The sequence below is a fragment of the Electrona antarctica genome (assembly GCF_951216825.1).
Source record: "Electrona antarctica genome assembly, chromosome: 22".
In the NCBI taxonomy this organism is placed as follows: Eukaryota; Metazoa; Chordata; class Actinopteri; order Myctophiformes; family Myctophidae; genus Electrona; species Electrona antarctica.
This window is the reverse complement of record NC_136805.1, coordinates 21,019,352-21,031,897: the sequence shown is the minus strand read 5'-3', so window position 1 is coordinate 21,031,897 and position 12,546 is coordinate 21,019,352. Positions and strand designations below refer to the sequence as shown.

At 43.3% G+C, this 12,546-nt stretch overlaps 2 protein-coding genes across 3 annotated transcripts in view; one reads left to right on the top strand and one right to left on the bottom strand.

Annotated features, from left to right (window-relative positions):
- The window catches only part of lrrc4bb (leucine rich repeat containing 4Bb), a 53,411-nt gene that overhangs the window by 14,647 nt on the left and 26,218 nt on the right, over window positions 1-12,546 (top strand). The window lies entirely within an intron of this gene.
- On the bottom strand, window positions 3,745-6,391 carry LOC306915253 (heparan sulfate glucosamine 3-O-sulfotransferase 2-like; the record flags this gene model as incomplete). Its single annotated transcript, XM_079492538.1, has 2 exons — window positions 3,745-4,363; window positions 5,901-6,391. The coding sequence occupies 2 exons, from the start codon at window positions 6,389-6,391 to the stop codon at window positions 3,745-3,747; spliced, it is 1,110 nt and encodes a 369-aa protein (XP_079348664.1).

Here is a 12,546-nt window from a genome sequence, read left to right as displayed (position 1 = left end):
CCCTTCATTTTAATTTGGTTCCAAGGCCACTGGTGATTTCGACCACTGGGACATCCTGTCGGCTGCAGCAGTTAAACTATTCTGAAGTATATTAGGACTGAGCTAGGTATACAGTGCTGAATCTCTTCCACTGCGGTGTCAGCTGCTGTCGCACTCGGATACCAAGGAACCTCATTCTTTCTCATCTAAATGTCCCGAGCAAAAGGGGGGGGGGGGGGGGGGGGGGGGGGGGGGGACTGCTGTAAAAATGTGTGCTAGTTTAATACAGGTGAGACGTTAGATACTGCACATGTAAAGTACTTTTTCCTGTAGACATGTATACTTTTAACGGTGGTTATGTGTAGAAGAATTGTGTACTGCTCGTTCAGAACTGCTTTACGTACAGTATCACAATCAATCCATAGGCTTGGGGCGACGGGATGGGGGGGCAGAATAGTTTGTTCATACAGCACTGTATGGATTTGATGTTTCTATAAAAAAAAGGTAAAATAAACATGTGATGACTTGTTTTTTTCCAGAGATACTTGATTCTCTCCCTAACACCACATGCAGCATCAAGTATAAAATCAATATGAGATCATGTAGCATGGAAATATTAGTCTCTGAGGAACACTAAAGGAGAAAAAGAACAGTATGTCTCTGCTTTGTCCTTGAAGCCTTGTTATTGTACACAAGCAATAATGGCTGAGCACACAAAAGCATTAACCGATCCTTACTTTCAGCTCCCTTGGGTAATTTTAGCTCTTAATAATTACCAGAGATCCTGATAGGGATGAAATGTTGATATACAGAAGAAACGGTGATGTTGGCTGTAATGCCTATCACTATGTTTCCATTTAAGTAGTCATTGATAATCTCAGAAATGTACATTTGTTAATATGGGCTAGTTCGGTACTAGATGGATTACTGGATTGTTTAAATAACATTTGTTTTTAATAATGTTTCTCAATAATGTAATCCACACACCCGCGGATCAAATTATATTCGTAAAAAGAAAAAGAGAAAAAAGGGCTACCTGGTAAAGATGCATAGCATCACACTGCTTCCAAATGCAAAGTACTGAATTATTTGCATGGGCTGGTTCGCTGAGAGAATTCATATTCTCAGAGGAGAGAAAGAGGAGGGGGAGAGAGAGAGAGAGAGAGAGACTTGACCTGCAGGCAATCTCTGGAGAGCCTTTCACCGGGAGAGTCTAATCAGACTGTGGCTGATGGGTGTTGTAGGGATCGCTCTTCTCCAGCCCTCGGGCCTAATTAGGACCCATGTGTGCCATACAGAGAGGTGCCGCTCATATCGGCTGCCGGCTAGACGCTCACCTGTGTGTGCTCAACAGGCCACAGAAATGAGCTGCTGGCAAGTGTGGTGACAAGGAGGCCATCAGAGGTGGAGGAGCCACACTCCAAGCTCCCGAACCCAGAGGTCCTGTGAGTTTAATGAATGTCTGGACAGGAAGAAAGATGGCCGCTGAAAGAGATGCCATTAGGTGGAGTGCACTGTAAAATATCCAGTCTTAGTTGAACTCTGAGTGTGCAAAAGGAACCTAAGGGACAATATAAGTTAAATTAACACATGCAGATTTTACTATGCGTGATGCCATTTTTAAAGGCTCACTCCTGGTCCCTGGAGTTTCATTTTTTTGGGTGCAGGGAATGACAAAATTAAGCAGCTTAAAATTCTTATCAAGCAATACAATAACTGTTGAGGGACAGCCTGTAGATATGATGTGCATGTCTTTGCTTAAAGTCCCGGCTGATAAGGGCAGTAGAGTTCTCAGGTACTTTACAGTATGTCGATAACACAGGAGAGGTACTTATAATGTTATGCATTAAAACCACTTCCAATCCATCCAATTAACAATACTGCACCATTGGCAGAATAAATGCACTTGGTTAGAGTTCATTCTTTCTGTTTATATTATTTGTGGTGGTTAAAGTTGCACAGCAGAGCTTTGTCAATTTGAACTTCACTGGAAACTTGGCCTGACCTTGTGGTTCTTAAGATTTCTAGACCAACACAAGTCTGTAGCCTACCGCATACTTACTGTTTAGGAGATAGGGGACTATTCAATAACTTTTCTACAGGCTTCTCCTTGCAAATTATATATATGGTTTAGGCAGAATTTAGACTTTTAAAACCTCTGAATATTACATTATTAAATATCCATCATGGTTTTGAATGGGTATGCTTTTCTCTTTCCTAGCTTTGCTAACTGAATTTACTTCAACAAAAAGGGGACTTTGAATCATTTTCTCATATTTGATGATTTAGTCATTCAGTTCACACTCCTCCAGCTGATGGGACATGTCCCTACATCCCTTTAGCACATATATCATAAGTGATTTCTTTGCTGCCAGGCTGTCTCTCATTTGGTAAGCCTGAATCAACCTCAGGCTGCCTAGTTTTAGCATTCATAGCATGTAACCAGATTTAGCAAGTTTTTCAGCGCAATCGTGTGACAACTGGTCCCGGAATCTACTTGATAACCTGCCACAACCAGGCTGTCCCTCCTTTGTCTTTGAGAAGTGATTGGAATTCTTTAGTCAACAAAGCCATGCGAACCCACAACCTTGTTTTAATGCAAAGGGGTTGTTTATCCTTGAATGCTTGAATGCAACACTTGCAACAGTCTTAAACAAAGAGATGTTTTCATTTGTGGAAAAAAGATGGAAAAAGGTGTGATGAAACACACAATAGTGTTGTAAGTGGATGTTTGGGTTTACAGCTAGAGATACAACTTTCAATCGGGACATTTTTCTTCAAGGAGAGCGAGCCTGTGGTGTACGAAATTGTGAAAACCGTATGGCAAGAAACCTTGGGGACAGGACAAAGCTAACAGCCTCAAAATGTGTTTCTGAGAAATGCAATATATATCAAGGTCAAGGTGCATCAAAGTTACTTTCTGAGAGTGAGTGGTGAAAGAACTTCATTGTATTTATTTGAGGTTTTACTTCCTTTCATGGCATTAATTGAAAGTGCATGGAGCCTAGGCTATACGCAAGGAAATACATTGTACTTGCTAGAGAAACGTAAACATTGATTGTGCATAATCAAAGTAAGCAAGTAATTGCAGAGTGAAACATGCATGATACATGATGTGACTTCTCCTTTCCATCCTATATATGATGTAAATTCAATATATTTGTATCCGTAACATACAGTAATGTACAAAATTATGATTAAATGTACCTTGTCCTTGTTGCGTGCCTTAGCATTTGCTTTAGTGCTTCACATTTCAGATACCTCACAACACAGTGCTGAAGCTTATTATAGCCCTCTCTGAAGATGTCGCTGACATTTTCCAAGGTCTTGCTTTTAATCCTTGCCTTGATTAGTGAGGAAAGTTTAAAGAGGAGTTAATCTCATTCCCTGGAATTTCTCTCCATTTATACATCAGTCAGCAAATGGCCAAGCTAAGCAGAGAGAATACGGCAAGAGCACAAAATTGTGAAATGCTGAAGCCGAAATATTGCTTAGCCGGTATATCTAACAGAATATCGACGTTGACAGGCAGTCACTAAATTCAGTTGTGCTATATCAAAACGCTATGCAATCTGTGATCTTGCTTTACTCATTAGTGTCACTCCAAAAAAACTCCCTTCAAAATTTGCCAGAAATCATCTTAGCTATACTGAATCCTCCATACCACTCAATTCCCTGTAGGCAAACAAAACTTTGAAAGACTTTGTACGTTCATGGAAGACAAAAGCCTTTCTCGTGCCACTTATAAATAGTCCCCAGACTTGTTTACTCCCATCTGAAATCATGACCCACCATCTCATAGAGCTTTACATTGTAAGGCCTATAGAAGTCCCGCAGTTGTTCAATAGCCTCCCTGTCTATCTGCACGTGAGTTCGACCCTTGGACTTGCCCAGGCAGCGGGGCGAGCTGCTGCTCTCGGGTTTCTTCAGGCAGGGGAAGCCCTTGGTCCGGTTGAAGTAGAAGTGCTTGTCCGTCACAATGCGTTTCAACCCCAGGAAGTCCTGGACTCTTGCCAGCTCCCCTGCTGGGTCTGTGATTAGCCGCTCTCCACTGACAAGGTGGATCTGGGCCAGGGGGAAGTAACGCAGCCAGTTCTCCAAGTGAAGAGCATACAGGCCGATCCGGATGGCATTCCAGGATGTCTCCACCAGGCCCAGGCTCTGGTTTCTGAATGCTAGCTCTTGAAAACTCGGTAGGTCAGGCGTTTTGGATAAAGTCTGCGTGTAGTCTGATATTGCGCGGGTGACAGGGTCACGGACCACTACAATGAGCTTGGTGTCCCGGGACATGGCAGAGATCCGGCGAGGCGTTTCCCTCGTCACAAAGTAGCTCGGCGTCTTTTCCATGGTGATCTGGCTTTCGAGGGTCTTCGGCATGAGGCTTCTGAATAGAAGGTGACATAACAATGTCAGTCAAAGAAATGTAATTATCCTTTAAAATAATTGTATCAACATTTTCATAAATTGGTCTTTGTGGAGTGTTTTACGGAATCATAAATACACCACTTTGAAGCAATAGGTGTTTTAAGTTATTCAGAGGCATAGAAGACAATGACTGGCGGTCAAATGGGAAATGGTTACATTATTCTATTTAGGCCAGGAGTGTGCCGTGCAAGTTGCAACGGCACACAGATCCACCCTATACGAAGCTCTATTGGCCCGTTCCCAGTTTTCCTGATGAAAACAATGATAATAAGAACACTGAAGCAAAGTCATAGTAGTGTGTTGTCACAGGAGACTTATCTAGGAGACAGCGCTCCTGTGCATCAGACCTGGTTCAAGTATAATAAATCACTAGGTATGCATAAGAATAATGGCCCTGTGGGGGTCACTTCAGGTTCCAGAAACTAGGCCATCATAGTGTTTGGAAGGATAAGCCTTTAACAAGTAAAATAAGAAGGAAAAAAAGGTCAGTGAGATAAAACTTTGTACAAAGACTGTGGACCAGAGCGTCATCTGTGTCTAAAGACAAAGTAAAATAAATAAATTGTTGAAATACAAAAACTAAAATGATCATCATTAATTCCCATTGCTAAGGGACTTTGCCATAAATCATCTGTATTGGCTCAGTGTCATCTAATTACATATGCCTGCTGTCTGATTGCTACCACCTGTTGGTTGATAACAGACTAGATGGAAGGCAGAAACAAAACTGAGTACCAGGCTTAATCAAAACATTTTGAATTGAAGTATTTTGCATTCTGAAACCAAGCTTCACAACTCAGGGGTTTATCTTGGTCCAGGTGCAACAATCTGGGTTTCCAATCGTTCAGGTACTGATGGGCTCTCGTATATAGGCTGGTATAGGCTGGCAGTGGAGATGTTTTTTCAGTCACTTTGTATTGGGATATTGATACAGATTAATATGTGACTGACACCTAATTATTAGTGAAGTAAACACATTTGAGAGAATGTCTTATATATATTTTGAAGAATTGTCAACTTTCAAACTATGTTTCCAAATGTTAAAATGTGCTCATTTATATCATGACTGTAATATAATTCCCACAGTAATTCTAAGAGTTAAGGTGTTCCACTACTCTAAACGAAATGTGATAATTTCACCATCAGCTTCAGCACATTTGAATATGTGTGTAGGAAGCTCTTATATTTATTTAAGCGTTATCAGGTATAAACATAGAGTGTATAAGTATAAACCAAAAAGTGTTTAAAGTTATAACTAGCCTAAAATGTAATAACAAAAAAAATTAAAAAAAATTAAAAACAGACATATTCAATTAATGTTTTGTATCCATATATTTCCACACGCATTGACTGAGCCTGCATTTAACATATGGAAATAATTCTCGAGTAATACATTAAATGTTTTTTTAATAAAATAAAAAGGCATGGCAATCTATTCTTCCACCCCCTATACCTGCACCATAGAGGTTACTGACGGACGGTATTATAATGTTTACCTGTACCAGTCCAGACCTCGGTCATAGTTCCTGTCGAAAAAGTGCGTCTCGGTGCCCACTGCCCGCACATCTGGATGGATTCGTATGAACTCCAGCACAGCCCTGGTGCCGCCCTTTTTCACACCAACTATGATTGCATTCGGCAACTTTTTATTCCCAAACTTCACGTTACCGAGAGGAGGGCTCGTCGTGTTATTCCGAGGTGACATGTGGGGTCTGCTTTTATCTGTTTTCTGACGAGACGCGTCGCCGCTCTCTCCTCTGCTGAAAGGCAAAACGCAGGAGAAAGATTTCTGAAGGCGCCTTTTGCCTCCATCGACCGGGACGTGCCGACAACTAGGCGCTGGATCACCTGAATTTTGCATGATTGTATCAGAGGAAAATAGCACACAGTAGCACAAATACGTGAGAAAGAAGGATAATAAACATATGCATGTCCTTATGAGCCTGTGGGAGGACGGCACAACTCGACTGAGGAGCACGCATGCCATCTCTCCATGGATATGGATAGCATGTTTTTCCAAGTTGATTTTTGCGTACCTTGCTCTCTGTTGGTTTTTAACCCATTCCCCCGTGGCTGGGAATTTTGCGCGCTTCAGAATTGAAAACAGACAATTGGTACATATTTTAATTGATGTGTTAGTCAGTCTACACTTCCATCACTTAGCCTAATTGTGGATGCGTGCCAACAGAATCCCGCGTACTTTCCCCGTCGGTCTCCATTTCTCCTTCGGTCCATTAATACACGAACACATAATTATCCATCACTGCTCAGTGGTTTTAAAATGATAGTCTCCGAATTCCCCAAATTCTTGAGTGTGTAGCCCTGCCATTACGCACCAGTGGAGAACAAGCGAGTTGCGCTCTCTTCGGTAACTTCTCCAGACTGTCGGCTCCAACGCCTCAGCGAGAGGGAAATATTTCCACGCCATGACGTCAGAGCATTGCATTTCCGAAAGCAGTCCCCCAAAATTGTTCTACATTAGACTGTCAACATGACAAGAACACTGAGATGAATTCAAAAAGTCGTTGGTTTCCAAAGAGGAAATATAGTTTACACTGGCATGGTCTATAACCAGCTGCACGTCCACTGATTTTAATTAATGCCTTCACACACCACAGTAGTATATGTAAAGTTTGGGTGTGTTCAGGGAGTTCACTGAACCCCCTAGCGCTAGCAAACGCGAACAATCTGGATTCATTTTGTAGTTAAGTTTATAACCTACCGGTAGTGTAGTGTTGTGTAGACTAGAGCAGTGCTGTGCGTTGTGTTGCGTTTGCACGACCTCTGTCCATGGTCCTAAAGCTGCAGGGCTAGCCTGCGCCTGTTCGCGGCGCTGTCCACGGACCTGAAGGTGCTGGGCTGCTACAGGCGCTGTCCATGGTCCTGAAGGTGCTGGGCTGCTCGAGGCGCTGTCCACGGTCCTGAAGGTGCTGCGCTGCTCGCGGCGCTGTCCACGGACCTGAAGGTGCTGGGCTGCTCGCGGCGCTGTCCACGGACCTGAAGGTGCTGGGTTGCTCGCTCGAGGCGCTGTCCATGGTCCTTCTTTCGCCACCATTATTGGTGGATGCGGTTTGATGATGGTAGTGATTCTCACTCAGCATAACCCATTGGATACCTTTATCTTTTTGTGATTACATTGTGGTTTTATAGTGATCTGCAGCGCAATACATGTTTAAATGTAGCAGCATTGTGACTGTCTATTCTAGTCTACTCTAATGTCATGTTAAAAAAGGCCAGTTACACTATGTCATGGGCGCCCACAGTTTTTTGACTTCAGAGCTACTTTCAAAATGTCCAGCTAAACGAGATCTACCCACCAAAAGTTTTTTATCCCATTGCTGAAAATAGTTTAAAAAAATATACCTAATAATGGCGCTGATGTTACATATAATAGAAGGGTACAAATGGAATTATTTTTTTCTTCCTTTTGGTACATAACTTTGTAATGCTACTGACATTTGTGCACAACACTCTTGAAAACAAAGAAGACATTGCATTGTGGGTTTGAGCAGGCCCTTTTTATGTCAATCAATCAAGTCAAGTCACCTTAATTCAAGTGGCAGATGCCTTTTTATATTTAAATTATATATTTTTAGGGGCATCATGTGGTCTACCTGCACAGCCTTTGTGATGTACTTTTGGGCACCCCTGCAAGTGTTTTAGTGTTTCCCTCAAGATAAACGTTTCCAGTGTAAACAATATTAACCTGTCTGTATTGGAGCTTAACAGCGATCCTAGACGTGGCCTACTATAGGTTACAACCAAAAAAGAGTGTGCTTGCTTATACTTTGATATATCCTATAGCCTATTTAAACCTGACTTTTAGATATAGTATTGTTAAAAAGGCCAGAACAGTTTAGTCCACACTCACCCCTCCCCCCTCCTAGAGTGGTGGCTTTCACAAGCAGGTGAAGTTTATTGAGTTAATTAGGTCACTATGACACCAGCAGGTGTATTTCACTCAGTTAATCAAGCCACACAGTATGCAAGCACCAGTTCATTCTTCACTGCAGAGTTGTTGTGAGAGGTTGTGCGTCCATTGACAGTAAGTGTGTTTGGTTATGCAAAGATGATGTTTTCATGCTTATGTTCGATCTAAATGCCTTGTCTGTATTTTGTGTATTTGACACTACTGCAAGTTTTACCACTCAAAGCCTACTATGTGAGATCCTGTAAATCAGTGCTTTTTGGTTGATACATTTGATTGTATACTGATTGCCGGTCTAAGAAATCATCTAAAAAGCAGCACACAGTAGAGCACAAATCGCTGCCTGGAGGCATGCCCTATACCTCTCTCCATCCTCCCGTCTGCCTGGAGGCATGCCCTATACCTCTCTCCATCCTCCCGTCTGTCATGCCCTATACCTCTCTCCATCCTCCCGTCTGCCTGGAGGCATGCCCTATACCTCTCTCCATCCTCCCGTCTGCCTGGAGGCATGCCCTATACCTCTCTCCATCCTCCCGTCTGCCTGGAGGCATGCCCTATACCTCTCTCCATCCTCCCGTCTGTCTGGAGGCATGCCCTATACCTCTCTCCATCCTCCCGTCTGCCTGGAGGCATGCCCTATACCTCTCTCCATCCTCCCGTCTGCCTGGAGGCATGCCCTATACCTCTCTCCATCCTCCCGTCTGCCTGGAGGCATGCCCTATACCTCTCTCCATCCTCCCGTCTGCCTGGAGGCATGCCCTATACCTCTCTCCATCCTCCCGTCTGCCTGGAGGCATGCCCTATACCTCTCTCCATCCTCCCGTCTGTCTGGAGGCATGCCCTATACCTCTCTCCATCCTCCCGTCTGTCTGGAGGCATGCCCTATACCTCTCTCCATCCTCCCGTCTGTCTGGAGGCATGCCCTATACCTCTCTCCATCCTCCCGTCTGTCTGGAGGCATGCCCTATACCTCTCTCCATCCTCCCGTCTGTCTGGAGGCATGCCCTATACCTCTCTCCATCCTCCCGTCTGCCTGGAGGCATGCCCTATACCTCTCTCCATCCTCCCGTCTGCCTGGAGGCATGCCCTATACCTCTCTCCATCCTCCCGTCTGCCTGGAGGCATGCCCTATACCTCTCTCCATCCTCCCGTCTGCCTGGAGGCATGCCCTATACCTCTCTCCATCCTCCCGTCTGCCTGGAGGCATGCCCTATACCTCTCTCCATCCTCCCGTCTGTCTGGGTCTTGTGATGACAGTGTTTACAGTGTTTTGTGGGATTGCACATGTATGAAAATGCACAGGACATTGAGGAGGATGACTGTCATTAGATCATTATAGTGCAGACAGTGTAGACAGGCTATATGGAGTCACATCTTTTGACATTGAGTTAGTGTGTTATGTTATCATCATTAGGACAAACATGATGTTAATGTTAGGCCTATATAGCCTAATTTATTGAGTCGCAAACTTTTACATTTCAAGCACCCCCATAACTCTTGAGAGCGTACAAAATGGTAACAAAGGGTCCACTCTCCGAGTTACAGACCTGTAAGGGTCCATTTGGGACACTCTCAAGGAACCCTGATGGTCCCTGGATCCAACTTTGCAATGCATGTGAATTACCCTCCCAGCTCCAATGTCAGTAGATCCCGTACATAATTCTGAACAGATTCATGTTATTAATTATTCTGTGTAATGAGTCTATTAATTCCTTGTGTCAGTTATGACGTAGTGAAATGTACATGTGAGGTTTGTATTGCTTTATGAGTCAGTAAGAAGTAAGCACGAGTGGTGTGTTCTTATACGCTGTATGCCGTGCAGTAACCTTTGGAGGAAAAGAAAGTGTATACCATTTGCTAACCATTTCATCCATTGACCACGTGCAAGCATATACAGCCTAGGCTGTGTGCATGTTGTGCTGGGGATGATTATCGTATGCCCTCTGAAAGAACCTAGAACACACTACTGGTAAGCACTGCAGTGCTATTGACATAATGGATACACACATTGACAATCAATTATGCATTAAAGTGAAATGTAATTGCTTGTGGGTTGAAATGTGTGTTTATCTGAAAGGTGGCAAGCCAGCATAGTCTCATAGTGTGCATGTAAGACAGTTCGCATGAGATGCAGAGCGAGAGGGAAAAAAGACAAATTGGAGCCCATACACACATTTTGTACAAACAGACAATACAACAGAACAATACATAATACATCAGCAATACAATTACTCAAAAAACAAAACAAACATACAGTACATACATATAAATACAGTATATTAAAATAAGGGCACTTAGACTGGTAACAACAACAGAGTCCTTATGGCCACAAGACCAAATAGCTACAGAGAATACAATTAGACATTTTCAGTTTCCACCATTAACCGTAATATATTGGATAAACCGTCCCCATATCTTATCAAACATCTTTTGTTTATTTTTCAAAGTATAAGTGATTCTTTCCAGAGGAAGACACAATGACAGCTCCCTAAACCACTGAGCAATACTGGGTTTGCCTATCTTTTTCCACGATAAAGCTATAGCCCTTTTGGCTTGTAGTAAACATAAATCTAGAAATCTTTGTTCGCTACTCTGAATCTTATGGCCAGGTGGGTAAAGACCTAATAGAAACAGTTTCGGGTCAAGCTCAATATTTATCAACAATATCTTCTGAATCTCAGTCCTTACTTCTTCCCAGAATTCTTTCACTCTTGGGCATGCCCACAGACAATGGAAAAGTTTACCTTTGTCTTTACCAAATCTGATACAAGTATCTGGAATATCTACACTAAATTGATTTAATTTCTCTGGAGTGATATACACCCTCATCAGCCAATTATATTGCAATAGTTTTAACCGAGTGTTACCCGTCTGGGATTGAGCCTCCATACAGGCTGCGCTCCACTCTTCCAATGTCAATTCCACATTCCACATTTAACCTTTATAGGGCTGTACTGCACAAGTCAATGTAAAATTCACACCAAAATATACTTTCATCAATGTGACACCAAATCACAGTCTTAAAATCCTCCCATAGCGTGCTCTGTGATTATTCATTCACAAAAATGTCATAGTTGTCATAGTTGTCTGAAAGATATTCTAGAATTGAGGTCCTTGGCCTGCTTTCACTGTGCACAAGAAATATGACACTGATCATCTTTTCTAGTAGTGTGCATGATTAGCTGTGGACAGACACACACACATGGTTGAAAACTAGATCTCCTGGCAGAGATAATTAGGCATGCTCACTGCTCATGTCGACAGACATGAGCAGCGACTTGTAATATGGGGATTGTTATCCAAAAGAGTAAGAAGTTCAGCAGCAGTAGAAGCCTCGGGGATGGGCTGCTGTTTGTACTTAAAGAGGTTCACAAGTACCACCAATAATAAATAATGCTTATTCAGGATTTGCTGGATGTAAACCTTGAGGTCTGCAGTCAGTCTTGAATATTAAAATATACTAGTTCCTCAAGGTGCCTTCACCAAATATGATTGATTAGAAGTTAGGAGTCTTTCTTGTTTCCTCCTATACTGTATCTACTTGAGGTCAGAAATCTCGGCCCTTGTCATGTTGGACTTTGGGTGGGAGTGTTTAGTGGAAAGAGCAGAGGGTGGGGGGGCCTGGTGCCCGCCCAGGTCATCCCTCTCACTCTCAACATGACTGATACAAGCGGAGACGAGCCAGAAGAGCAAGGAGGGGAAAAAGGGAAAACTCCAGAAGAGTGCAGAGAGACGCACATGGGGCGGGGAGGAGTTGAGGTGTCAGCGTTGGCTCCCGTGGGTGTCTGCGCCCAATCTCAGAGCCCTCTGATTAAAGAATGATTTATAGGGCCGGTCGGAGAGACCCGCTCAGCAATCCGTCTCGTGAATGAGATTTTTCCTCAGGAAGAGGGCGGGTAAATCAAACCTTGGGGCGAGGTTCCTGGCTGGACTGCGTAAGGGTTGGCGATAGGGGGCCAGTGATTAAATGTAATAATCACCCCTGCTGAGTGCGCAGCTTGTTGTGGCCGTCCCGCCGCACATTTGTCAGTGCTACCAAGTCAAGGCTAGGGGTACATGTGGTCTCAATCTGATCAGCAGGTCCCCAATCTGATCAGACGCCCTGTGCTGGGAGCGGATACAGTAGCCTATACACTGACAGCTTTACATTGCAGATAGATTTATTCGTGTACAACCGATGTCACTGCAGATAGCGCGTTGATTAATATGGCTTA